This window comes from Ylistrum balloti, unplaced genomic scaffold, assembly GCF_031769215.1.
Source record: "Ylistrum balloti isolate Yb309-2 unplaced genomic scaffold, AGI_CSIRO_Ybal_v1 Utg371002, whole genome shotgun sequence".
Lineage (NCBI taxonomy): Eukaryota > Metazoa > Mollusca > Bivalvia > Pectinida > Pectinidae > Ylistrum > Ylistrum balloti.
This window is the reverse complement of record NW_026782559.1, coordinates 698,431-726,288: the sequence shown is the minus strand read 5'-3', so window position 1 is coordinate 726,288 and position 27,858 is coordinate 698,431. Positions and strand designations below refer to the sequence as shown.

The 27,858-nt window shown below is 35.9% G+C and overlaps 1 protein-coding gene across 2 annotated transcripts; it reads left to right on the top strand.

Annotated features, from left to right (window-relative positions):
* LOC132560011 (leucine--tRNA ligase, mitochondrial-like) lies at nt 1–26,200 on the top strand. Of its 2 annotated transcripts, none has more exons than XM_060224667.1 (25): nt 1–64; nt 788–960; nt 2,433–2,528; nt 3,199–3,327; nt 4,500–4,591; nt 5,879–5,939; nt 6,707–6,796; nt 7,111–7,254; nt 7,690–7,806; nt 8,211–8,330; nt 8,721–8,745; nt 9,036–9,140; nt 9,429–9,541; nt 11,696–11,749; nt 12,658–12,768; nt 13,487–13,605; nt 14,171–14,337; nt 14,954–15,121; nt 16,114–16,205; nt 16,859–16,949; nt 17,471–17,628; nt 19,319–19,396; nt 22,368–22,520; nt 23,899–23,967; nt 25,731–26,200. In XM_060224667.1, exons 2-25 carry the CDS (start codon nt 865–867, stop codon nt 25,998–26,000), a joined length of 2,718 nt encoding a protein of 905 aa, XP_060080650.1. In that variant the 5' UTR covers nt 1–64; nt 788–864; the 3' UTR covers nt 26,001–26,200. The 2 variants fall into 2 exon arrangements, with proteins under 2 accessions (XP_060080650.1, XP_060080651.1); XM_060224668.1 differs by having other exon boundaries at nt 5–37.
* The last annotated feature ends 1,658 nt before the right edge of the window (nt 26,201–27,858 follow it).

The window sequence follows — 27,858 nt, the reverse complement described above, 5'->3', positions numbered from 1 at the left end:
CGCCCATGTAGTCGGTAACAAGGACATGCAGTCTGATGTAAGCTGTTATCGATGTTATTTTACAGTAAGCAACGTGCATTGGATTGATTAACAGCTAAACTATAACGTAAACGATAGACCAGTGTGTTAGCGTTATAATGCAGAAAGACGGTTATGACAACATAAACAATTTACCACTGGAGTCTGACGTTCTGTTCTCTTCTCGATTATAATACATTATTATTGACAGACGTCAGACTCCTGAACATTTTACTTGTTTACTGATGGAAGACAATAGGTACCAGCATTATCTGATAATAAACTCATTTTGTTTCGCCCTCTCCGTCAAAATACGAACATATCATGTCGGAAGAATCTAATTGTTCCACCAATTTGTCATTCTTGACAATTACTTGGCGTTACGCAGAGGTACTTTGGTTTGTAATAACTGAATGTTTGTATATGTAAAACCTGCTTGTGTGTGAATCTGTGAGGGAGGGTGTGGGTGTGTGGTGCGTTTACAGCTTGAAATTACATAGGCAGTGCAGCTAAGCCCTTTTTGAAGTGTCCCAAACCGTGTATGCCGCCTGTCATGTTTATCAAGATTTGTTCAGCCGTGTAAAATATCCCGAAGTTCTGGTATGAAAAAGTATACAAACTTTTGATGTAGTGATCTTTTTATCTGGTAAGCTTTCAACAACTTTTTTCAAAAGTTATGGCCTCAGTAATGAGAAAAAAACTCAAAAGTTTTCAAATGTATGAGATGTGAAACAAGATAAGCTGCAATGAAATTTCACATTTGTTTCAGGTTATTGATGGGCATTACAGTTTAACATCAGAAGACCTGATAATTAAGCTTTTCAGAAGAACACGCAGCACATCATCATGGTGACCTGGTGTATCCTGAAGACACTCCGGGTATCCTTTAGGCAGTTGGGCTGGCAGCAAATTAGACATGTCTTTAGTGAAACAGGACAACTGGTAATTATAAAATAGGATTACTTTTTTGTTTTTATTTTTGGTCTTGTAAGAAAGTTGATGAAACATCTACAGCTTAAAATCAAATTTTCAATAAAATTTGGAGAATTTTTTTGTAAGACTAATTTTTATAGTCATTTCTACATGATATCCGTTTAATTTGGTTTAAATGGATATCACTATTGATCAATATTGGAATTATAGCTTGTCAGGTTTTGTTACACATTCAAAATGGAGGAAACATATGCTGAAATGTCTGTTATATATACTAGTGGAAAAAAGAAACAGTGCATGTACAAAATGTTCATGTGATGTTCAATTTTATTGATAAAAGCTTGAAACTTTACACAGGTAAGTTGTGTATATCTTTCCGTCTTGTACACTGGTCAATGCATGAATATCACGAGTAGTTTGTCTGTCTGGCCCATATTTCACATTCTTTTTCATCCAGCAGTCAATGCCAAACCTGTGTAAAAGCATAGTGTAAATACCTGTAACACCCAAAACCAGCATAATTTTGAAAAAAAAAAAATGTCTTTGATATGACATGCCCAAGGTTGAATGAAACTGACACGATCAAAACTGGTGTATGTCATGCTGAAGTTGCAAGACAACTTTGTGTGCACCAAAATACTGTATACGCCTTGTTGAGACGGTACCAACAGTTTTGGACCACCAGAAAGACCTGCCTCGGTCAGGACGTCCACGCATATCATCTTATCACCAGGATACGTATATATGGGTCATTCATCTCTGTGAATGACTCAGAACTGCTTCTTTCATGGCTAGAAATACTCCTGGCCTTAGAAGAATTAGTCCCTGAACGGTACGCAATTGTGAACCGTACATAATTGATTGCTTGAATTATGCATACGTCTAGGATGTCCAGCCATACACATGGTATCTATTACCTGAACTTTGTTTAGAGAACATGTATGAAAACTGATCTCTATCCAGGACACTGCTGATGAAATAACCATATCAATTGAGCTGGTGTTAAGTAAAGCTCAGATAAAACCCTGTTAAACATTTTTTGTTGATTTCTTATATACCTCCTAAGTTATAGCATATTATACCCATGCACAGTGTTTTTTTCCCCACTATTATATATATACATGTACATTCATACTGGTTGATTCTCAAATATGAAAAAACTACTGGCTGATATTCAAATAAAGAAAAGAAATTAATTGATCGTGGCATATACATATGTATGTGTACTAGTATTCATGAATTACCTGCTATTATAACTATATATTGACCCCTCTGAATAATGAATATGGTCAGAAGTCACATATGTTAATTGTTTAGCGTGTCAAGAACTGTGACAGGGGAGGTAACTCAGATAGAGTGACAGCATAATTACATTATTCAAATTTTGTATCTTATACTGTTGTTTATATGTCACTTCCTGATGGTTTACCTATTACCAATATCAATGATAAAGATAATTACTTTGATTTTCTCTGAAATAGGAAGCAAAATTTGACAGAGATGTTTCAAGAAAACTGGAAGAATATTGGAAGCCACGATTGAAAGAGCAGCATACTAAAAAGTGCAACAATTCAGAAGTGAGTTATTGGAAACAATACAAGGCATGTATGAAAACAACGGAGATAGAAATCTACATTTCAAAAAAATATTTGAGAATTTCTTAATACTAATTGTAAAATCAAACAATTAAGTCAGTATGATGCATTTGTATACACTAATTAAAATGTGTAAATATATAGTTATTGTGTCATTTTGATTTATTCTTGAGAAGGTTTGGCCTTGCAAAATATAAGATTTTGTGTCATTGTAATTAACAACTTCAGTGTTTATTCATGTGTGTCTTTTCCTTATTGCCAGCATTATTATTTGGGCATTGAGTGGCCATATAAAAAATCTTAGAGAGCTTAGAAGCTGTGTATCTTTTCATTGCACTGACAAATGGAAGCTTTGGATAAAGGGTTACAACCAGAATATTGTACATTATTGTTAGAATTTTAAAAAAATTATTTTCAAAAGCATTTGAAGCTGTAATTATGAATGCAGAAAAAAAATTTTGAATCAGTTTTCTGGACACTGTCTTTGAATGATTTTCTCTCAAACAACACCATCAATTTGCCCATCTTTTGGGTGTCTTGTAATCTGAAACTGATTTCATTTCATCCCTATGGTGAAATGATGTAAAACTGTTTTGTTTATATTTGTGTTGTTCATATTTTGGTGGCGAAATATTGTTGTATTTACCTACAGGCTAACAAGGAGAAGTACTACGTGCTGTCTATGTTTCCATACCCCAGTGGTCAGCTACATATGGGACATGTCCGTGTATACACTATAAGTGATGTTATGGCACGCTTCCACAGGCTCTGTGGAAAACAGGTACTGCTGTTTAGTGGTGTTGGTACAGAATGATATTGTAACTTCTACATACCAGACATATAGCAAATCGTGTATCTTTCCCCAATAAACATGTGTCTATAGGGGATATTGTTAAAGGTTCAGCTATAGATGAACAATGATCGAAGTAAAGTGCACCATAAGCTAGATGGTTAAACAGACAGTATGTTTGCAACTTGCACTATGAACACTGAGTACTGATGGTGAGCCTAAGTTTCATATATTGTCTCTTCAGGAGTTCATAGGTGATATTAGGAATCATTTAGGGTGATTTAATAAGAGTGAATTTTACAGTATATATACCATCAGTAAATAATGTTACAAGCTATTACGAATATTGTCTCTTCATGCGACTGTCACATTCATAGGTGATATTAGGAGATCAATCAAATAAGTTTGCTTACAGACTGCACACAAAAACATCTTCAGTCAAAGATTCAGAAAATTTACATCAACTTTTTCTCTCTGTGTTTGCAGCAAGTCTGAGGATAGCTTTATTGTTTAGATGGAGGAGCCACTTTATTTTAGTCCATAGAACTTTGGACTAAACAACCTTGGGTGAAGTTGTGAAGTTTGTGGTTTAACACTCCCTGCTGATTTAAATGGTCCATCCTGTACTGTCATGGTTGTGTCCTGATGCAAGACACTTTACTCGAATTGCTCTGGGCAATATTTAAAAAAATCACCATTTTCGCTGGGCATGTTGGGTCTATGGACCTACAGAACCCTATTGTTTTTCCTTGTCGCCTGATATCCAATATGGCGGTTACAGCCGCCATCTTGAATTTGCATTCCGCTCATTATCTCAAGAACGACATCACTGGCGATCACCATTTTCGCTGGGCATGTTGGGCCTATGGACCTACACAGCCTATTGAGGTTTTTCACAATCTCAGCCCTGCACCCAAATTTATAATAAGGCTGTGGGGTATTGCCCGCATTTGGGGAGCTATTTTTCAGTAATATAATCACCAGCTATCAAAAGTTAAGACCTAACCTCAAATTGACATTGGCTGTTGGAAGGACAACAAACCTTACAAACAAACTGAAATACAGAGTTTGTGTGACAATTAGGAGAGAGCCCAATATGTGACACATCACACTAATATTTCTATAAGAATTATCACTTATACTTCATGGATTTCTTCTCCAAGGTCATTCACCCGATGGGATGGGATGCATTTGGACTTCCTGCGGAGAATGCTGCAATAGAACGAGGTTTAGATCCCCAACTCTGGACAACAATGTAAGACTACATAGTCATTCTGGTGAAAGAAGAAGTTAATCTCCACTTAATAATTTGGTATCGTAAAATATACCAATAAAATAAAAAAGCAAAGTCGATTATTGAATCCAGAACTGTCTTTCATAAGATGGGCTGTAATTTATATAGTTCTAGAGGAGTCAGATATAAATTCTTATCCACAATTGGTGACTTGATAATCCTGATGGATAACCTTATTGAATTAATTAAAAATAAACCGAATGGATCACCGGACAACACCTGTCAGAAGATCTCAACTGGATTTATTGGCAGTTGACATATAAGTTTTGATATAAGATACACTGGTAGAGCGGCATTTTATGCTTTGTCTGATGTCAAAGGTTTGTTGGTTTGGCTTACTGGTAATTGAAATGCAAGTCTCCACATAAGGTCACAAACTACAGTTTGTGACAGGGTTGACTTCATGCGTGTTGCTAGGTGGGTTTATATCAGCTCTCACAAGAAGATTCTTTAAGTTGTTTGCTCTTTTTAAGGCCAGTAATAATAATATTCCTAAGTCGTGATCTGATACTGTATAGAATTCCTGTGTGGTTTTTAAGAGGTTGGGTCTCCAGGAAACTAGTTTCAAATACATCCATAAAGAGTATTGCATAATTCAAGGCACATTTGGTGCCTTGTATTTGTAGATGTTTGTTATTAAATATTAAACAGTTCTTCATAAGGACAAAACGTACAAATCTAAGGAGGAACCAAGTTGGTAGGTTTTTTTCTCTCTGGTGTCCAGTGCGTGTTTAGCCGCAAGGATGCCATCTCTATGGGGAATTGATGTGTAGCGGGAGAAACGTAGGCTGTTACTAGATAGCTATAAGAGAGAATTTGACCAGGATCTTTGATTTTGTTCAGGAAGTTGGTTGTAATTGTCACATATGAGTTGACTTTGAGAGCAAGGGGTTTGAGGTAATAATTGATCGTGGCCGACATCTTTTCAATGGGCCTGTCTGAATGCTGATGCTATAGGTCAGCCGCGATTTCCCGGTTTGTGGATTTTGGGGAGAAGATAAGGAAGGAAAAGAGGGGTCCTTGATATAATTAAAAACAAATACATCTTTGGTGAGTTTGGGTTTAGTCATCTGTATGAAACAATTAATGTCTTTCACTATACTCCCAGTAAGATAAACTAAAATGCTCCAAAACTGAAAAAAAGTTTGAGATATGTGTGTTTACAGCCTGATACAGAGAAGGTATTTGTACTGACAAACAATGTGATTGCCCTTATGATGTTGTAAATGTGATGGCTTTGTGTTGTAGGAACATAGCCAGCATGAAAAAGCAGATGGACGATCTTTTCTGTAGCTTTGACTGGGACTCAGTAAGTGTAACCAAACTCTTCTGTTGTCCAATCTACATAACAAACTCCAGTTTTAATCAAGCTATGTTTAGTAGAAGAAAAACCCACACACAGTTAGTAGTAACAGAAAATTTAGACCACATTCCAAACTCTCCCAGATCTAAGATAGAATAGGATGTTGTTGTTGTTGTGTTGTTTGTCCATTTGTCCTCCCTTCTGTCACTTCTGGTTAGCCAGTTCTACTTATTTTACTTCATTTGCAGAATGTGTTTGTTAGAGGTTTCAATATTTAGTTATTTATTTTCAGAATGTGTTTGGTAGAGGTTTCAATATTTAGTTATTTATTTTCAGAATGTGTTTGGTAGAGGTTTCAATATTTAGTTATTTATTTGACTCTACCTCCTTTCAAAAACCATGAAAATGGTCATCATGTTTTGATTCTACTTGAGAAAGGGTAAATACTGTGACAATCACACAAAAATCATGATGTATGACAGGCATGTTACCAATGTCCAATTATTCCAAACAATTAAATGATTGGATGACATTGCTTTACAAGTGCCATGGTCAAAGGTCAAGGTTGTAGACATCGTGCATTGTATAATGTTTTGTTAAAATCTTTTTTTGTTTTGGTATGGCAATATTTTTTTTCTACTAACCACTACTCATTAACTGTGATTACTGGTTATTGTGTACCACAATTGTAATAGTGAGGCATGCACTCTGGTATGCAACTACTGTTATCATAGTCCTAGCATCAGTACATGTGTACATTTATGTTTTGACAGGAGCTAAATACCAGTCATCCTAGCTACTACAAATGGACTCAGTTTATTTTCCTCAAGATGTACGAACATGGCTTGGTTTATCAAAATGAGGTAACTGAATTGATATTTGTTGGCCAAGGGGAGACAACCACTAAATGTTGAAGTTGTATATTTAAACATAAGTTGATGAGTGTTGTATTATTGGTCAGGGGGAGACAACCACTAAATGTTGAAGTTGTATATGTAGACATAAGTTGATATGTGTTGTATCATTGGTCAGGGGGAGAAAACCACTAAATTTTGAAGTTGTTTATGTTTACATAAGTTGATGTGTGTTGTTGTATCATTTGTCAGGGGGAGACAACCACTAAATGTTGAAGTTGTATATGTAGACATAAGTTAATATGTGTTGTATCATTGGCCAGGGGGAGGTAAACTGGGATCCTGTAGATAAGACAGTCTTGGCTGATGAACAGATAGATGAAAATGGTCGTTCCTGGAGGTCAGGAGCAAAGGCAGAAAAAAGATTTCTCCGACAGTGGTATATAAAGACAACTGCATATACGAAGGTTTGTTCATTTAGGCTTGTATCATTGACTCACCTTTCTTGAAGTTCCAAGTGTTATTAACTCACCTACCATGAAGATCCATGTTTTATGAACTCACCCAAGGGCAAAGTGAGCTGTTTGGATACTGTAACGTCCTCCACCCGTTGTCTGTCAAATTTTACTATATATTGCAATTATTCCTGACAGAGCCAATTTGACATACATAACCCCAGGTGTACATCCGTCTTTACTGAGGGTAGTGACAGCTCAGTCAGTAGAGCATTTAACTAGGTATGGTTGCCACCATCTTGGAAAATGACACCCGTTCTCAGAATGACACTGGTTGTTTAGACAGTAATAAACCCAACAAGTTACAAACAAATTTTTGATGAAAGAAGGAATGATGACATATTTTTGGTGTTTAAGAGATGTTTTCTGGTTCTTACTGTGTTTCAGGATTTGATTGAGGGTCTAGATGAGGTGGACACATCTCTTTGGAGGGACATTGTACGCATACAGAAGGAGTGGCTTGGGGAATGTAACGGTTGCAGATTCAACTTTGAACTCAGAAATGTACTGCAAGATGAGAGATTATATCATTTCAAAAAATATAATGTGTTTGATATGGAATTAAAAACAGATCAAACAGAAGCACTAATTCAGTGCCATAAGAGTACTCATAAAGAAAAACCTTTGATTGCTGATTTCAGTATGAAGAGTTTAAATGAAAACCAGATGATGATTTGATTGAATATTACATACAAAGAAACAGTTCAGCTTGTTTTTAACCAAATACAGAAGTTTTATTAAAAATATTGTGTGATGTCTTTTATGAGTGAATTCTTATGCATTAATTCTTTGAACAAACTTTCCTTTCACTGTTTGTAAAACTGGAATACAATTCTAGTAGAACTTCTTCGTGGATAACACTAGCCACTTAATCACAGATAAAACCTGAAACCATTATTTTATTTCAGGAGGACGAGAAGTTTGCTGACCCAATGATTGTATTTACTCATAGTCCTGAGCTGGTGTATGGGATTTCTCATATAGCTTTGTCTCCCTCTCACAGACTTAACAACGCTGAGTACTACATGGTATGCTGGTCAAATGCAGATTGCTTACAATTGATTAACAGAGTTTTTTTTCAATCACAAAACTTATCATGTTTGAATCTAGCAACTCTGTTGTCCAGTGGATGAAAGTCTTTTTAAGTTTTTTTTAAATTTCTACTTTATTGAATGGAACAGATAATAAGTCTGTGGTAACTGGAACTGAAATGAAAACAAAAGCTTTCAGATTGTTTGAAATTCTATGAACCATAGGATGTTGTAAATAGTTTTTCCTCTGGTTTGTCCATCCATGCATCAATTGTCAGATGACCTTTAATAGCCATGGCCCTCTTGTCTTTCTTCAGTTTTATCATTTTGTACTGGTCTGTAATATGATTAAATCAATGTTTAATGTATGTTTTTGTTTTGTTTCAGAATCCTGAGGATGGTGATAAGAAAAGTAAGTTGATGATTGAACTGTGATGTTACTAGCATAGGACTTGTTGGGTTAAAAGTTTATATGTAAACAACACTGAGGCCATAGATTCTGATAACTGGATTGGTTTTATTGAGTTACTTAAGTCAAGTCGAAATTATTTCTCACATCAGGTGTATCCAGTTAATATTGTGAGATAGCTTCTTAATTTCCATAAATGATTCTATTCCAGTCATTTTCTTCGAGAAAGGATGTTATATGGATAAATTGGAGTTCATCTGTGTACATTTTAAAACATTCATTATTACTTTCAGATTTTGATTTGAAAATAAAAGCTATCCATCCATTTACTGGAAAAGCAGTCCCTGTTGTGGTGTCCCATACTACAAAATTTGATGAAAACAGTGATGTCCATTTAGGTATTTATTGGAATTTTGAATTCTCGTACTACCACAAGGAAAGAAAAACTAAATTAATTTAAAGGTGAAACTGAATGATGATTGGACAAATGCACTTAATTTAATTCTGGATTAGATTTTCATGACTTTCATATTTTTATTCATTTCAAAAGTGAACATGTTAAGTTTTTACTTGGCATTATGTTCACAATAACACAAATTAGAAGAGGTGCTTTCAGCCAATATGTAGCAATTTTAGAATATGTAAATACAGAAATATTAACAAACATTCAACTTTATGATGTTTAGCAATCCCAGATATTTCTGAGGCTGACTGCCTTACTGCCACAGAACTGGACATACCTGTACCCAGTGTACTGACCAGTGATGGTCAAAAGGAGACAGTGGACAACTCTGCTCAGGTTAGTCTCATTAACAGCTGTTGGATCTCTGTTGGAAAAAATGTTTGCAAGTATTTTTGCCCTCATCATATTATTCAGAAGGATGTGGTGCTAGCTATGTCCATCCCATCTCGTCAAACCCTGCCATGTCCTGTCCCATTATGTCCCGTCATTCCCTGTCATTTCCCATCATGTCCTGTTCTTGTCTGGCCATGTCCCATCATGTCCTGTCATGTCCCATCATGTCCTGTTCTTGTCTGGCCATGTCCCATCATGTCCTGTTCTTGTCTGGCCATGTCCCATCATGTCCTGTCATGTCCCATCATGTCCTGTCCTTGTCTGGCCATGTCCTATTATGTCCTGTCATGTCCCATCATGTCCTGTTCTTGTCTGACCATGTCCCATCATGTCCTGTTCTTGTCTGGCCATGTCCTATCATGTCCTGTCATGTCCCATCATGTCCTGTTCTTGTCTGGCCATGTCCTATTATGTTCCGTCATGTCCCATCATTCCCTTTCATGTCCCATCATCTCCTATCCTTGTCTGGCCATGTCCCATCATGTCCTGTCCTTGTCTGACCATGTCCTATTATGTCCCATCATGTCCCGTCATTCCCTGTCATGTCCCATCATGTTCTGTCCTTGTCTGACCATGTCCCATCAGGTCCTGTCGTTGTCTTGCCATGTCCTATTATGTCCCATCATGTCCCGTCATTCCCTGTCATGTCCCATCATGTCCTGTCCTTGTTTGACCATGTCCCATCATGTCCTGTCATGTCCCATCATTCCCTGTCATGTCCCGAAGATGCCTGTACAACATGTAGAGCTGTGGTAATGCACAATGTTACAGAATATACAATATGCGCGTGATGTCTGCATGATGTATATATTAGACGAAACAAGCTATATCATATCACACATTAGTTGGCAGGTTGTGAGGTCCTATCACCTATATCAGAAGATCACTATTATTGGTTTACCATTGTCTTAATCAAACGACACCTGTCTTTGTCTTATGATACTTTCGTGTACAGGTAAAACCCTGGGTAACCTTGGGCTGTTTCATCTGGTGGTCATGTGCTCTACTCCTTAAATTTATATATTAGGGATTTTTAGCTCATCTGATCCGTAGTGTCAAGATGACCTATAGTTGTTGTTCTTCGCCCGGCATCGCATGTCATGCATCATGCGACATGCGTTGTGTGTAAACTTTTTTTTCGAAACCCTACTCCTCTTTCAAACTTGGATGGATTTCAACCAAATTTGGTCTGATTCATCAATGGGTGAGGGTTATCATTTATTTAAATCAAAATTTTTATTTGACCATCAGGGGTTGAGGGACAGGGCCCTAAAGGGGGAGGAACTGAAATTAGATTTAATACCCTACTCCTCCTTTCTGCCTGGGTGGATTTCAACAAGCTTTGGCCTGATTCATAAGTAAGGGTAGGTAATCATTTCCATTTTTCATTTTTCATTTTTCATCGAAACATCACCTCAAATCTTCTACTGGTTGTCTGATAAGATGAAGGTGACCGTGTAGTCATCGAAACATCACCTCAAATCTTCTACTGGTTGTCTTAAAAGATGAAGGTGACCATGTAGTCTGGTTGTGTTTTAAGATGAAAGTGACTGTGTAGTCTGGTTGTCTGATAAGATGAAGGTGACCGTGTAGTCTGGTTGTGTTATAAGATGAAGGTGACCGTGTAGTCTGTTTGTCTGTAGTCTGGTTGTCTGATAAGATGAAGGTGACCGTGTAGTCTGGTTGTGTTATAAGATGAAGGTGACCGTGTAGTCTGTTTGTGTTATAAGATGAAGGTGACCATGTAGTCTGGTTGTCTGATAAGATGAAGGTGACCGTGTAGTCTGGTTGTGTTATAAGATGAAGGTGACCGTGTAGTCTGGTTGTGTTATAAGATGAAGGTGACCGTGTAGTCTGGTTGTCTGATAAGATGAAGGTGACCGTGTAGTCTGGTTGTGTTATAAGATGAAGGTGACCGTGTAGTCTGGTTGTGTTATAAGATGAAGGTGACCGTGTAGTCTGGTTGTGTGATAAGATGAAGGTGACCGTGTAGTCTGGTTGTCGTATAAGAACTTCTATTCTGAGGATTTAACTGCTTTTCACAGAGATTTGGAACATACTGATATTAACTTTCTATAAATATTTGTCTGGTTACAGTTTTCCGGCATGAGCAGAGAAGAGGCTTTGAAAGAAATCACAGCATATGCCAGGGTTGGTATTGCAACTGTCTATCACTCTAATTTTATAATGATCAGTTCAGTTATTGACCTTTAATGATATTGATCAGTTGTTACATGAAACTTTCATTAGACCATTTGAATTCAAAGTCTGGGGTAATCAGTCTTTTTTTTTATTATTCTTTTTTTTTCTTTTCTTTTTTTAATGAATTTTTTCCCAGTTTTTCCTACTAGAAGACCTGGTACTGTTTTTGGTCATTTCATTTTCATTCAGAAACAAATATCATGTATTGTTATGATAGCTACTGAAAGCATGAAAATGAAATGGTACTTTGACCTCAAGTATTATTAGGTCTACAGAGATAAAGTCTCGTAGTGACCTATTGCTATCTCCTTCATCTGCCATCATGTGTGATGCATCATGCGTCATGCATCATGCGCCTGTAAACAATTTAACATTTTTGACTTTTTCTCAAAAATCCCAGATCTGATTTCAGTGAAATTTTGCAGAAATCTTTCCTGAACTAAGATGAACCATAATTGTGAATTATACAGTCCCCACCCCATAGAGACTTGAGGGGCAGGGCCAAATGGGATTAAATTGACTCAGATTTCAAAAATCTTCTTCTCAACACCCAGATATGGTAGAATCAAATACTCTTCATGAAAGGAAGCATCTTAAGGTGCTTTAATTACCAAAATGAGTCTCACATTTTTTCCTAGGGAGGAAGATATTTTTAGACTTTACTATAATTTTCATAGAAAAATTGCATTTTTGAGCATAAATTTGGTTATTACCCATTGGAAGTAACTTTGTAAGAATAATTAGTATATGATGACAGTTTTGATGTTCTGCATGTATTGACACTGGCTTACTATAGTCAGTGTCACAATTTCTGTTTCATGACACTTGATAACTATCCTTTAACAAATCTGTTACAGGAGAGACATATCGGAGGTCACATGTGTAGTTCAAAGCTGAATGATTGGTTAATATCAAGACAACGTTACTGGGGGACACCCATTCCTTTGATAAAGTGTCCCAATTGTAAGGTGAGATAAATAATTTTTTTTATATTGTTTTTTTTTTTTTATCCAAAGGTTTTTGTCTGAAAGTGTCAGAATTGAAAAGATAACTTGCATGTTCTATTCAGAAAAACAAATTGAGTTTATTCAAGTGTTATGTGAACTTCTGATGACCATTTTCAACCAATATTTGTAATCTTGCTTTAAATTCAAAAATACCTGTTGAAATTTTGTTGATATTTTAAAGTTATCTCCCTTGCACTCATAACCTGGCACCAGGGCAGTACAATCTTTGAAGAAAACTTGTGGTTCCTGTACATTTTGCTTTTGCACATAAATGTGAAGAAAAGAAGTGCCATAAAATAAATATTGAATTGTTTGTTAGTAATAAAAAAGACAAAATTGAAAAGAAAATGTTTTAAAGCGTCTTAGCTAGACTTTTTCTTATTCATTAAGCCCTATATATTTTAAAAGAAATGAGACCCCAGAGTAGAAACGTCAAAAATTCATATAAATGTATTTCAGCTTTTTATGAATTAACTAGAAGTTTGTACTTCATTTTGTTTATTAGCAGGTACTCTGTTTTAGAACAGAAAAAATACAGAATATTTCAATAGCTTCGAATTGGATGATCATTTCCAAGATGATAAGAATTAGCACCATCAATAAATTCAACCAATGTTAAACACTTCTGTACAATTTTTGAGATGAGAATTGCATCTGATGAAAGTTTTTACTGTCACAGATTGTGCCTGTTCCAATGAAAGACCTACCAGTGGAATTACCTAGCCTTCCTGGTACCACAGAAAAAGGGAGGCCACCCTTAGCCCAGGTGTCAGACTGGTATAATGTTAAATGTCCTAAGTAAGTAACAAAGGTCACTTTTGTAAGTTAAGAAGGGTGTTAATGGTTTCCTGTTTAATTCTATGATGGTATTTTAATTTGTAATGGTTGAAAATTTTTCACATCAGAATCAAGTGAAAAAAAGGAAAGATTTTGCCATACCCATGAAAGGAAGAAAAATTTTCAGTAAAAAAAAAATAATAATAAAAATAAAACGAGGCTACGAAAGGTCACTTGATGAACTTGGCTGTCTCTGATCAAAACAGCAATGGGTGGTAGACACAATAGCGAGTGTTGACTAGCGTTAGTTTGAAGATGATAATCTTTATCCATTTCTCTCAGAAAGTGTTATAATTTTGTGAAGAGTCTAAGTATTACAATGCTTGCCTGAAATCAAATGCATGAAAAAATTAAGGAAATCTAAGCATTCAGTCTGTTATAGTAATCAACGTCATTCATCTCTTATTACTGCTTTATCTTTGTTCCTCGTCCTTCCTCTCAAAAAAAAATAATAAAATGGGGAAAAAGCGAGACAAAAACACAAAAAGACAGTCCATTTTGAATGTGTTTTTGTTTGATTGGACAGGTGTGGTGGACCAGCTACTCGGGAGACTGACACCATGGATACATTTGTTGATTCTTCTTGGTACTTTTTCCGTTACCTTGACCCTAAGAATACCATCGCACCATTTGATAAGGACAAGGCTGACCGCTCCATGCCTGTTAACCTCTATATTGGTGGCAAGGAACATGGTAAGTTCAAGGTCATCCGTTAATTCATGGTCACTTTTTGGTGTCTCTGTGGAAACTGCAAAGAGCACAAAAGAATGAGAAGGATACATAACCAATGTATTTAGGGAAAATTTGCCCTCAGTTATTTCTGTTCATGTATAAAACTGTGTTCGGTTTCTTTTAGTACTATATTTGCCATAGATTCATATTTAAAAGATTCCTATTTCAAACTTGATCTTGCGCCCTCTATTTATTGGCAAAGGAGCAAATTGGATGAAAGTTAATCTGTTAACTCTCACAAAAAGTTCTCTGCGTACGTACAGTATTTGAAGGTCACATTTGAATTCAAGTTCATTTTGTTTCTCTGTATTTATAGAGATTGTAAAACGTAAACAGGATTATGATCCATTAATGAGTTTTTGCAATGATTTCAATCACTTTTGATCTATTGTCTGTAAAATGATGTTTAACAGTATTTGGTAGTTGTTCATGAATTATCACCATTTCTATATGGTGTTTCACAGGAGGAATGAGACATCACTTTAACAACAGGCAATATTAACAAGTACAGAGAACCTGGAGGATATTCATATAAGTTACCTCAATGCCAAAATTAACTTTTGAATTTTTTTTCCAGCTGTTCTGCATCTTTTCTTTGCCCGCTTCTTCAGCCATTTTCTGTACAACTGTGGGTATGTATCCACCAGAGAACCATTCATCAACCTGTTAACACAGGGCATGGTTCTAGGAGAAAGTTACAGTGTGGATGGACGTTATATCTCAAAAGCTGATGTAGACTTTTCAGGTAAATATACTCACCATTATTGTAAGCAGCATACAGTGCAACCTATCTGATAGAGGTCTTGGTAAAATGCTGTATTCATTTTAATACATGACTGCTTCTTTTCTTATGATCAGCTGAAGCTTGTGGAGGTCTCGCAACACTAGAATCTACTGCACAATTCTATCTCTCTGACAATCATTCCAGCTATGACCTAGATTTGATAGTGAAAGGAATTCCAAGTTGTTTAACTATATATGTATCATGATAAATTCGACAAGACCACAGATAACAAATTATTCATGTTTTTATGGTGATTATAATTAATGTACACAACCGTGTCATGAATTGTAATAAACAGACTGTATATATTGGATAGCTGCAGTTTATGAATCATGATATACATTGTACCATGGGGTAGTGTGGAATCATGATGTACATTATACAGGGCTGTAGTGTGGAATCATGATATACATTATACAGGGCTGTAGTGTGGAATAATGATGTACATTATACAGGGCTGTAGTGTGGAATTATGATATACATTATACAGGGCTGTAGTGTGGAATAATGATATACATTGTACGGGGCTGTAGTATGGAATTATGATATACATTGTACAGAGCTGTAGTGTGGAATACTGATATACATTGTACGGGGCTGTAGTGTGGAATACTGATATACATTGTACGGGGCTGTAGTGTGGAATCATGATATACATTATACAGGGCTGTAGTGTGGAATTATGATATACATTATACAGGGCTGTAGTGTGGAATTATGATATACATTATACAGGGCTATAGTATGGAATCATGATATACATTGTACAGGGCAGTAATGTGGAATGATGATATACATGTTACTGGGCCCATAGTTTATAAATTATGATATACATGTTACTGGGCCCATAGTTTATAAATCATCATATACATGTTACATGGCCCATAGTTTACAAATCAGGATATACATGTTACTGGGCCCATAGTTTATAAATCATGATTTATATGTTACAGGGCCAGCACCAGTTGAGAAGAGCACAGGACTAAAAGTGTTTTCACAGTGGGAAAAAATGAGTAAATCTAAATACAATGGGGTGGATCCTCAGGTAAACCACAAGTACACCTGTATAATTTACGGTATCTCTTTAAAATGTATGTCACATGTACCTTATTCACTCTTTTCACCTTCTCATATAAGATTTTCGAGATAAAGATCAATTTTAATTCTGAAAAATACAGTTGTCTCCCATAGACCATTCTTAACTGAAAGATAATAGGGGTTAGAATTAAATTTTTTTAAACACCTTAGTAGAATGAAACCTCATAAGGTACACTTCTACAATAAAGTATCCTTACTCAAATAAGTTGCATTTTTATTGTACATCTACACAGATGTGTTGGGCAACTTTCAAATCTATACAAATTGTATATTCTTTCATATTTGGATGAAACTTCACGCAAGTGTTTCGTGTTGAAGACATTAAGATTTGTGAAAAAGCCAGTGGACAAATTTATAGTTTTTTAACCATAATTGTACGAATAGAAAATGTCCTCACTTTGTTCTAGTCTGTTTTTGAAATCGAAATAAAACTTCACACAATGTATAAGGTAATTAAAACCACCATGATCAGTGTTGCCAAAAAAAAAAAAGAAAAAAAAAAGAAAATAAAAATTTAATCATGCATGAAGTTAGAAATCTTGAAGGTTTGTAGTTTACGTGATTGACATCTGTAGCCATTATCAACACTTTAATTTTCAGGAGATAATTGACAAGTATGGCGTGGATGCTACTCGTCTGTGTATACTGTCCAACGTGGCCCCAAAATCTGACCGCAAGTGGACGTATGAAGGTTTGTTTAAATGCATTCCAAATCAGCAAATAACAGTTTCAAACCCATTTTCAAAACAGTTACTGATCTCATGAGAGTTGACTTCCGATGAGCTTTTAATAACAGTTCTTGTGAGATCTTATGATCATTTTAGAATGTACTTGAAAATGTGGTTGTAAGAAAAATGAGTGACTGACTTTTTTTATTGGCTTTGACACACACATATATGTAGTATCATAGGATTCTCTCTACATTGATGTGTAATTGACAACTTTATCAGGGTTAGAATGTATTTAAGTCATTACTGCAATACCAATCTATACACGGGTTACCAAAATTTTGTATTTTGATGTAAGGAGGAAATCTGATCATCACCTTTGAGAAAGAGAAAATTTTAATTTATGAAGAGATAATATATTAACCCTTAGACTAGAGGTGTACTGTTGAAGAACAATAAAATTTTACAGGGTTTATCAGTAAGGTTCAGGAGAAATGTCAATGTTTGGCATTCAGTCTAATCGTAACTATGATGAATTTTTCAGTGTTTGTGGGTGTGATGACGTGGCAGAGGCGTGTGTGGGACACGATAAACAACTTCATACAGGGACGATCACAAAATATGCCCCTGACGTGTGAGGAAGAAAAATTCCAGGAATACGAATGCTCTATTTATAACTTTCGTAATGAATGTTTAGTCAAGGTAAGGATTAATACATCATCACATGCAAAAGGCTTTCTACTGTCTTGTTAAGGCATTCATGAAGGATATAAATGACAAAGCTTTGTAAATATATTTATATTATAAATGACGGAACTTTACAAACCTGAAACATGTGAAAGGTATTTACTATACTGGTTGATGCCTAAGGAGGTTAAAAATTTGGTTTAAATTTAAATAATTCATTCGTCTCTAACAGTGAAATTTATTATGTTGAAGAGCCATTTTGACAATATACAGTGGCAGCTTCTATGACGACAATGATATCATAAATGTGTTGTGTTTGGTGTCATTTATGATACTTTATTATACACTTATCTGTGTTAAGTTTATATTATATGAGCTGTGTCTGACAATTGTAAATACTGCTGCAGGGAAAGGGAGACATTTCAATATATATTGGAAAAAAATAGATCTGAAATATTAATAAAACATTTTAGATAATGTGTATCCTTTGAGTGAGTGGTCATTGACAATTTTTATGCTCCCAGATAATATTTTGGTTTTTGTTCGTCTTGTCATCAGCCCTTTTGTGTCTGGAGCCCACTGTCAAGCAAGGGTTGTTATATTTGGTCATACTATGACAGTGTGCATGGTATCAATTTCCTTACTGAGGGGTTGCTGATCACACTACGTCCTGCATTGGTCTATAGGTACTACCTGCATGTCATGCCACATATGGCTTGCTACAGGCAGGTCTGGGCATTTCTGTTGGATTGAACATCATGATTGTTGATCTTGAGATTAAGTGTGAAGAAACAGATCACTCTGCCACAGAGGCCTTTGTAAACCAATTTAGTTTTAAGGCATTTTTAGATGCAGTAAAACAGGAGATATCTGAATACAGCACTAAATCCCATACCTAAAGAGATAACCTTGGGATGGGAGAACAGAGGGCATTGCAGGCCTTAAAACAGTATACCAATATTGTTATCAAACCAGCGGACAAAGTCTTCGCAGTAGTTGTCATGAACAGAGATGATGACATTAAGGAGGCCAATCGCCAGTTGTCAAATGAGACATTCTATCAAAGGGTGGAGTGAACTTATGCCATGGCGCAGGGCCTGTTGTCTGTCTGTTGTCTGGCCTCAATTTCTTCCTTTAAACAAATTCTTCTCAGTAACCAATGGACCAAATATTTTGATATTTGGCTGTTATGTTTCTAGGATGAAGCCTGACAAAGTTTGCAAAAAGAAATTACATTAACTTATATTCATGATCAAAAATGGTCAAATTTGAGAATATATTTAAACAACTTCTTCTTATGAACTGAAAGGCTTAGAGGCATGATATTTGGCCAGTATGTACCTAGGATGAAGTCCAACAATATTTGCAAAAAAAGAAATAAGCTTGACTACATTCAAGGTCACAGGGGTCAAAGTTGTGAAAACATATAACCTACTTCTGCTCATTAACTGAAAGGTTTAGAGGCATGATATTTGGCTGGTATGCTCCTAGGATGAAGCCAAACAATTTTTGTGAACAGAAATAAGTTTGACTGATATTCAAGATCACAGGGGTCAAATTTGTTAAAACATTCAAATGATTTCTTCTCATGAACTAAAAGGCCTAGAGGCATTACATTTGGGTTTTATATATATCCCAGGTGAGTTCTACAGGCCCATTGGGCCTTTTGTTGTATTATGTAATTTCATTTTGATTTTTTTTTCAGGTAACAGAACAACTCAGTCAGAGGTTTCTGATAAATTCAGCCATATCAAGGTTACATGGATATTTGAATAATTTTAAGGTAGCTTGACATTACTTAAATATGGTATTTATTAGTTTCTATAATAAAATGATATTTCTCATCTCAAAAATTGAATTGATTGAAAGCATATTGTCAGTGTTTGAAATAACTGGTTTGTTTCTTTGATTATCATGCTGAAATGAAGTACAGTTGAAACTTGTCCCAAAATCACTTGAGTCGAAATTCTGTTTGAGTCGTAATGGTTTCAAAGTCCCGATTTTTTCCCTTCTATATCTTTTTTTCAGTCCCTTCAATTGTAAAACAAGAGAAATATCATTCCTTGTCTTGAAATTAATTTTTGTCAAAACATCAGCACGTCTTTTGAAGAAAACAGTCAATTCTGAACTATCAAAAGTTAATAAGGAAGTTAATTAAATTATTCAAAATTGTGTAGTTAGATATATGTCAGATTTCTAATCATGATTTAAATGCCAGAGTGAGATTAGCTTAACTGAGTTATTGACATCTATCGACCAGTGGTGGATTATGTATTGACCAGTGGTCAGAAGCACACTGTTGTTACTTAATATACTACACATGGTCAATGTTGTTAATTCATTTCCTGATTACATAAGTTATTACCTAAGCTAGCTAGAACAGGGTCAACTGAACAATCTAGTGAAGGACCCGGTACCCAACCCGGGGGATAGCTGGATCAGTTGATGGAAATGGTTTAAAAAGAAAACTTGATGCCAGATTGTATTATGTTGAATATGAAGCCATTATGGAGGTTGGAAAGGAAGTGAAGACAAAGAAACAGATCTCTGCTGATTTCGGTATTCCACAATCAACTTTATCAACATGGATAAAAAACAGCTTGGACATCAAAAAGTTCATCTTCAGGGAAGTTTGACCACAGAGGAACAGGATTGCATAATTTCTTGGGGTAGAACAAGCTCTACTTACTTGGTTTACCAATGCCTATTCACAGAATATAACCATTTCTGGTAACATATTATGCCAACAAATTAGGGGTTTTGTTAAATCATTTTAATTGCTCTATAGGCTTAAAAAAAGTGTGTGTGCAGAGTCAGTTGATGTACAGTCTTCATCTAAGGGTATGAGTGAATGGAAAACAAAATTAGCCTCCATCCTCAAAGACCATGATGCAGATTACATTTATAATAGATGAGTATTTTTACAGACTGTTGCCTGACAAGACATTAGAATTTAAATCTCTCAGCTGCCATGAAGGCAAAGAAGGTAAGGAACGTCTAACTGCAATGGTCGGTTCTAATATAAAATGGAGTGACAAACTTCCTCCGTTTGTTATAGGGAAGTATGCAAATCCACGCTGTTGCAAAAATGTCAAAACTCTGACAACTTTGTATCACTCAAATAAGAAAGCATGGATGACATCAGAAGTTTTCAGTGAATGACTCAAAAAACTTGATAACCGGATGACAAAGAAAAAAGAAATCAATTGTCATGGTGATAGACAACTGTCCTGCACAGCCTAGAGTTAAAAGCCTCAAATTTATGTTTTCCTTCCCCTATCACTACAAGTGTAACACAGCCCATGGATTAAGGATAATACACAATCTTAAAGTGCATTACAGGAAACTAGTGATCCAGTGCAAAATCAGGGCAATCGACAATAAGTCCGGGGAAGTATCTGTTACTGTTTAGACGCAATTTGTTTGCTTCACCAAGTTTGGGGCAGAAATACAGAGAAAATCATACATAACTGCTTCCGACATGCCGGATTTGTCTCGGTGAAAACCTCAGATGACATAACTGTTGATAGTGATGCTGACTCAGAGGACTAGATTCCCCTGGAAATTTTGTTTGGCCTAGCCCCTGAAATGAGAATTGATCACAATGTTGTAGTGGACAAAGACATCCCTACATCAGCTAACGCAACAGAGATGAGGATATCATCAACTGTATTGTCACTACTTGGGAAGGCAACAGTGACGATGACATACAGCATAGCCTGTCCAACCTAAACCTTCCATGGAGAGTGCCATATCTGCGTGTGACATTCTACAGAACTTCCATGAGTGTACCGAAACAACAGACTCAGTGCTTCCATCCTTGGCGAACACCTTTTTTGTCAATCTACATTTCACCAAGCTCCATAACCGACAAACCAACATAACAGACTTTTTTACGTAATCTGATCACCAGAATTCCGAAAGTGACTAATTTTTGTGTTTGTTAAGGACTGTTACGGTGTAATTTGCTAGTTTTATTGCTTGAACAATGCAGTGCTGACTTGTATAATGTTTTCTTCAACAGGTAAAATCTTTCCTGTGCTGCCTTTTTGCTTATGTTTATTCATGCATAGTAAAGCAAATTTTAGTTTCGTTTTATTGCCATGTCGTAAGATATATGATCTATTTGTGCTTTGAGTGTACACATGTGAGTGGGACGTAACAATTTGAAGTGAGTACATACACTGTTGATATTGTTGTTTCATGTTATTTGGATGAATAAACAATAAAATGTGAAAGTAGAAGTCTATTTGTTTCTGTTCATTCACTGCCCTTTCAAATAAGATTGAATTTCGCTATCACAGTGTATCCGCTATTGTATCCTGTATTTCATCCATTAGTAATCGACGTCAGGAAACTGATATGGCCAACCTAACTGTGGACATTTGTCGAAATTCGAATAAGTCGAAATAATTTCCATGGTTCCTTGAATTTCTAGATGACGAGTTTTAACTGTACATTAATTTCTAAGAATATGAAGCTAAAAGTCTGCATCTACTTGGTATTGAAAAATTACGCAAAAAATAAGTTGAGACAGAAACAAATCTTCAAACATTTACTGAATCTATTTATAGTTTTGTTAATTCATTTTGGAACTAAACAATCTAATATAGACTACAATGTTACAACCTCTAGAATGTTTCCTATTATATAAATAAATGCCTGTGTTAAAGTTTCTTTTTCTGTTGGTAGTACATGATGTATATATTATCTTTGGAACTTAGGAGTAATTCGATTTTTTATTTGTTTTTCAGAAAATACCCGTAGATGTTCTTGTCCACAGTCATCAAGCTGAGTTAGCTCTGGCTGACCTCATCATCATGTTGTCGCCCATGGCGCCAGCTTTTGCCTCGGAGCTCTGGACAGCTATGAGCTCACAGGCGACCAGAACAACTGATCATAAATGGGTTAGTATCGCCGTTTAGTAACTTTGTATTGTTCATAATGTTCTGCGGTCATAGGTGATCTTCTAGTCTAATTAATGTCTTTTGTACATTCTTCGACACTACAGGTTGACTGCTAGTCCCCGAGGTTTGCCAAAATCTGCATGCCGCATTTCAATTCATATGAATAGTGGCATGGGTCAGAATGTACTTGACATTCTTTTAAAATTATCAGATAAATAAAATTGATTTAATTTACTGAAGTATGAGAAAATTCTCTTCCCTGTCTAAAGTTTGACATTTCTTTTGTTCACTTTGGATTTTCCTCAGTGGCTTCCTAGTTTTAAGATTTAGGACGTTAGCCTCATTTGCTGATGGTCCAAGTAGGACAAAACAGCTAATATAGGATGCAGTTTAATTCACTTTTTGGCGCTTTTGTATCTAAATTTGTATTAAATGGTGCTATTCACTTGTTTGCCTTTTGTCTAATCATCATCCCATAGGTATAAGTTAATTTCAACGTCCAGGCAAAAAAAATTTTTTTTTCTACCATTGTTTAAAGAGTCTGTAAGCATTAACATTAATGGCAAGGGGACATCAATACTAAGCATGGACTTGTTTAAGGAAATTGTTTGCGTTATTTCCATCGACTACTTTACTGTGCGTTATTTTCTGTTTTGTTTTCCTGTGCGTTTTTTCCTGTATATTATTTTCTGTGCTTTGTCTTCAGTGTTTTTTCCCTTTTTTGCTTTTTGTTCTGTGACCTGTTTTCCTGTGTTTTGATTTCCTGTCCGTTGTTTTCTGTGTTTTGATTTCCTGTCCGTTGTTTTCTGTGTTTTGATTTCCTGTCCGTTGTTTTCTGTGTTTTGATTTCCTGTCCGTTGTTTTCTGTGTTTTGATTTCCTGTCCGTTGTTTTCTGTGTTTTGATTTCCTGTCCGTTGTTTTCTGTGTTTTGATTTCCTGTCCGTTGTTTTCTGTGTTTTGATTTCCTGTCCGTTGTTTTCTGTGTTTTGATTTCCTGTCCGTTGTTTTCTGTGTTTTGATTTCCTGTCCGTTGTTTTCTGTGTTTTGATTTCCTGTCCGTTGTTTTCTGTGTTTTGATTTCCTGTACGTTCTTTTCCGTGTTTTGTTTTCAAACATATTTGATATTCCTTAAGATACGAATCATTATATGACCTAGATTGTGTTTTATTAGAAGAAAAAGAATCATTGACAGAAAAAAAAAGAAAAAGAGACTTTCAACATTAACATTAATCAAAGATTCCACTTTCAACACAGAAGAAGAAATCTTTTACGTAATTATGGGCTATGTATGTAGAATGAGGTCAGGAGTAATAGATAATCATAAGATGACAATGAAGTCTAGGCTGTGTTGATATTTGATTGTCCGTGTGATTCCAGGATCTTGGCGTATTGGACCAGTCATGGCCTCTTGCTGATCTAGATTATCCTTTGTCTCTAGAGTGCTGTGTAAGTACAGAAATTCTGTCGGTCATTATCTCAAGTCTTCACCGTAATGCTGCTGTAAATTATAGCAATAGAGAGTAATATTCGATCTGTGTTTAACACAAAAAATTAACGAAAATATTTGAATTCTTACTGCATTGAGTAATGTAACATACATATTTCTGCGGTACATATGTAACATCATTTTAGTGCGTTTGTGCTAAAAGTATTTCATAAAGGTATGATCGTACTAATTACACTTTCCTTATGCTGACTAAGTAGTGATCATTGTGGATGCATGGATTTCTGATGAAATTAATTAGGAACTTTTGTTCATCAATCCATTTGAAACATCTTTACATGAAGTTGGGTTTTCCTTATGTTCCCATTTGTGGTGTTGCAAGTTTGTACACAGATCCACTTTCTCGGTTGTAGGAAAGACGGTTTGTAATAATTATGCATAATTATATACTTGCGGTTAATCTTTCCTGAGCAACAGATTTGACGAATAGAAGTTTTGTCATTTTTAGCAGAATTTTGTTAATGTTATGTATAGGTTTTTCTCAGATATTTTTTGGCTGGACTGTATCAAGAGATGAAAAAGTCCCTCAAGCAGTTTGATTTTAATTGAATGGGCATTTACAAATGATTGTATGTCTCTATACTTCATATACTCAACAAAAAAAGATGGATGGTCATAGTCAAATTAATGTCGAACAGCAGTTTGGCGTTGCCTGGTGTACAATTAACCGTCTCTATACACGTTTCCATGCTACTAGGTTAGTTTCCGATTTTCCCAGGAGCGGTCGTCTAAAGACAGGGCGATTCGATTGTCGCACTTGCGCAACAGATTCAAGACTGCTGTTGAGAATGGGTAGACCTATTAGTGCTCAAACTGCCAGGGATTGCTTGCTTGTCTAGAGAATCATTGCACGCCGACCTTATGTCGGGCCACCTCTATCACCATGGAGGCGGCAAGTGCGTCTTGACCGGATGTGCAAACATGGCTCGAATAGGAGACGGGTGATGTTCACCATCAACTCTTGATTCTTTCCAGATCCTCCCACCACATGTCCTTCCACTTTTCAAACACCATAACCTAATTTTCCAGCAAGACAATGCTCGTCCTCTTGTTGCCAGAGTCTGTCGTGATTTTCTCACGACAAACAACGTTCAGCCTCTGGAATGGCCCCCATATAGCCCCGACATATCTTCCATTAAGCATCTGTGGGATAAGCTGGACAAGTGTATAAGGAAACGTTAAAAACCCCAAACTAACCGCGCCATGATGATGGCAGCATTAACAAAAGAATGGAACAACATTCCCATAAGGCGAATTAATGTTCTCGTGAATTCAATGCATAGGAGAATCCGTGCAGTGATTTGTACAAGAGGTGCCCACACCAGGTACTGAATTGTCATTTTGTTTTTCGCGGGTATCCTACTTTGAGTAACTGCTGACGACACAAGTGACGTCACACAGACTTTTCCTCTACAGTATTGTAAAGAGTAGACTTGTCTCTTTTATATTGATTTAAAATTTTGTACCAATTTCCCGAAATATCCTAGGCTATTGATTGTGCATTTCGTGTTTTGTTGAATGTATATTTTATGTATTAATATATATTGCTGATCACATACATATAATGTTATCAAAACATTAAAGTTTGGGTATATTCAGGTTGTTAGATACAGAGAAAGTTGAGCAGAGTGTGTGATACATGTGAGAGAAGCAAAAGTTCTATACCAAATAAATCAATCATTCATATCAATGTTTCATCTTGCAGATAAACGAGAACACATTATTTCACCTGAAAATACCACGGAAAGAATTAGAACAGCTGTCTGAAGAGGAAGCCATAGACAGAATTACCAGTAACAGGCAGTTTCTGCCCTATATTGACAGGAAACCAAAGCCAAGCGGTTTTACGGTCAATCGCGGATGTAACGCAGTGGTGACCTTTTCTTCAAGTGTTGTTTTGAAGAACAAAAGCAAAACATTTAAAAAGGCAAAAGTTAAAGCAAAAAAGGAAAAATTATCAACCAACCAACAATGAATGTCCCTATAAAGTATCTTTTTTTTATTTTAATAAAATTGTGTTAGACTTTTTGCCTTCTATTTGACAAACATATTTCATTTCTTATGTATGTTCTGTGAGGTGTATGGAGGATTTTCTGCAAAATGACTTTCTTGAATTTCGTGACCACAGAAACAATCACCACAGACGGAATAGGGAAAGGATAGTGAACAATGACTTTTGTATAGCATAAATAAAACTTGTTACTTACAAATTATTGAAAATTTGTTATTTATGGTATTTACATGTCACAGTTGATTCGACAATCAAGGCCCTGTTCCCATTATCATGATTTTCATGCAAGAAGTCGTCAACGGACTGACAAGTTCAGAACAAAAGGGATCAAACACTGGATATTGGATTATAATCAATGACAGGCGGATACGTTATAATGATAAGGCTAACGTTAAAGAGCCACACCCACTCCGTTATGGATATTTTTTTCATATTTTATTGACTGGAAATGTTGTATACTAATAGATAATATATTAATAAAGACTTTTATAAAGTTTCGACCTTGAAATTGAAAGGGTACCGGTGATATCGGTGCCGGAATTAGTCTAATTAATCAACACCAGGATATGAATATTGATGAGGAAATGTCACGTGATACGTTCAGGCGCGGTCAGAACCAAAACAAAAATGGAGGAAGAGGTGAGTAGTACGTCCATGTGACATCGCTTGTAAAGAGATGTTACCGATAAATGCAATTAATACTCTATATATCCTGTATGGAAATCATCTAACGTATGTATTGATCACATCTTTCAATGCTTAGATATGACACAAAAACGTGCAGTTTACGAGAAAAACTACGGTTAATTGCTAAGAGACGAGACCCTCAAATGGGGGCTACGATAAGGTAACGAACATATACAACATCGTGAAATGGATCTAAAACAAATATTCGGTGATCAGAGTATTTATGAATATGATTTTAGAGTGATGCTACACGAGAGAGCCAAACAGAGAGCGATACAGAGTATGAACCAGCCATCTTCCTTCTTTTCGACACAGAGTCCGTCAAAACATGTTTTCTTCCCCGCTTCCCTTGCACGCTTTCTGTCATGTTGGAAGACGGCAGATTTATTTACAGTTCTTTGCGCATGCGTCAGAGGACAGGACTTCCCGCATAATTATGAATTAGCACTGAGTCGTTTCGAATTCTTTTTTAAAACTATTAATTACGTTAGATTGGCAGCGATTTACTTTAAAATTGCGGTATTACAGGGCTAGTCAGGACTTTTGCTACCCGAGAAAAATAGAAAATCATAATTTTTTATGTATATATATATATAATGTATATAAAATAATATCGGTCGAGGAGTGGGTCTGGCTCTTTAAGCTAACCAGTCAAGCAGTATCTTCGCGAATTCCGAATCCGTATTCAGTCCAAGATCCTCCTTCATCTTTCGCCATCTATCGATCTCCTGTCTAATATAAATTCTTGCCTGTCCTCTTTTCTGGTCTGACTCCTTCCTCTTAGGCTTTCTGGCAAACTCTGTAAGGTAACTTTTTGGTCCTCGTCGCCTTTTCTGTTTGAAGATCTTGCCACCAAACTCGACGAAGGTGTTGTCAACCAGAAACTCAATCATTCTATGATTTTGTCCTCCGTATATTCCTGCTTTGATTTGGACGTATCTTTATTTATTATGAAATACACTTGTATTTATACCACTTTTCACCTTTCTTGGAAAAGAAAACGCTCTTAACAAGAGAACGAAGGTGTTCTTTCGGTTTAGAATGGGGTATGGTGATGTACAGGGTGGAAAATTAAATATTCTAATAGAATAATTTGTTTCAGAAGAGGTGTTAAAGATTTGTCAAAAGCTATGGA

Excerpts from the sequence above, each read along its gene's own strand:
- LOC132560011 (XM_060224667.1), top strand. The coding sequence starts at position 865 with ATGGTGACCTGGTGTATCCTGAAGACACTCCGGGTATCCTTTAGGCAG. Across the intron at positions 3,328-4,499 it reads ACAGGCTCTGTGGAAAACAG|GTCATTCACCCGATGGGATG; the intron begins GTACTGCTGTTT and ends TTCTTCTCCAAG. Across the intron at positions 11,750-12,657 it reads AAATCACAGCATATGCCAGG|GAGAGACATATCGGAGGTCA; the intron begins GTTGGTATTGCA and ends AATCTGTTACAG.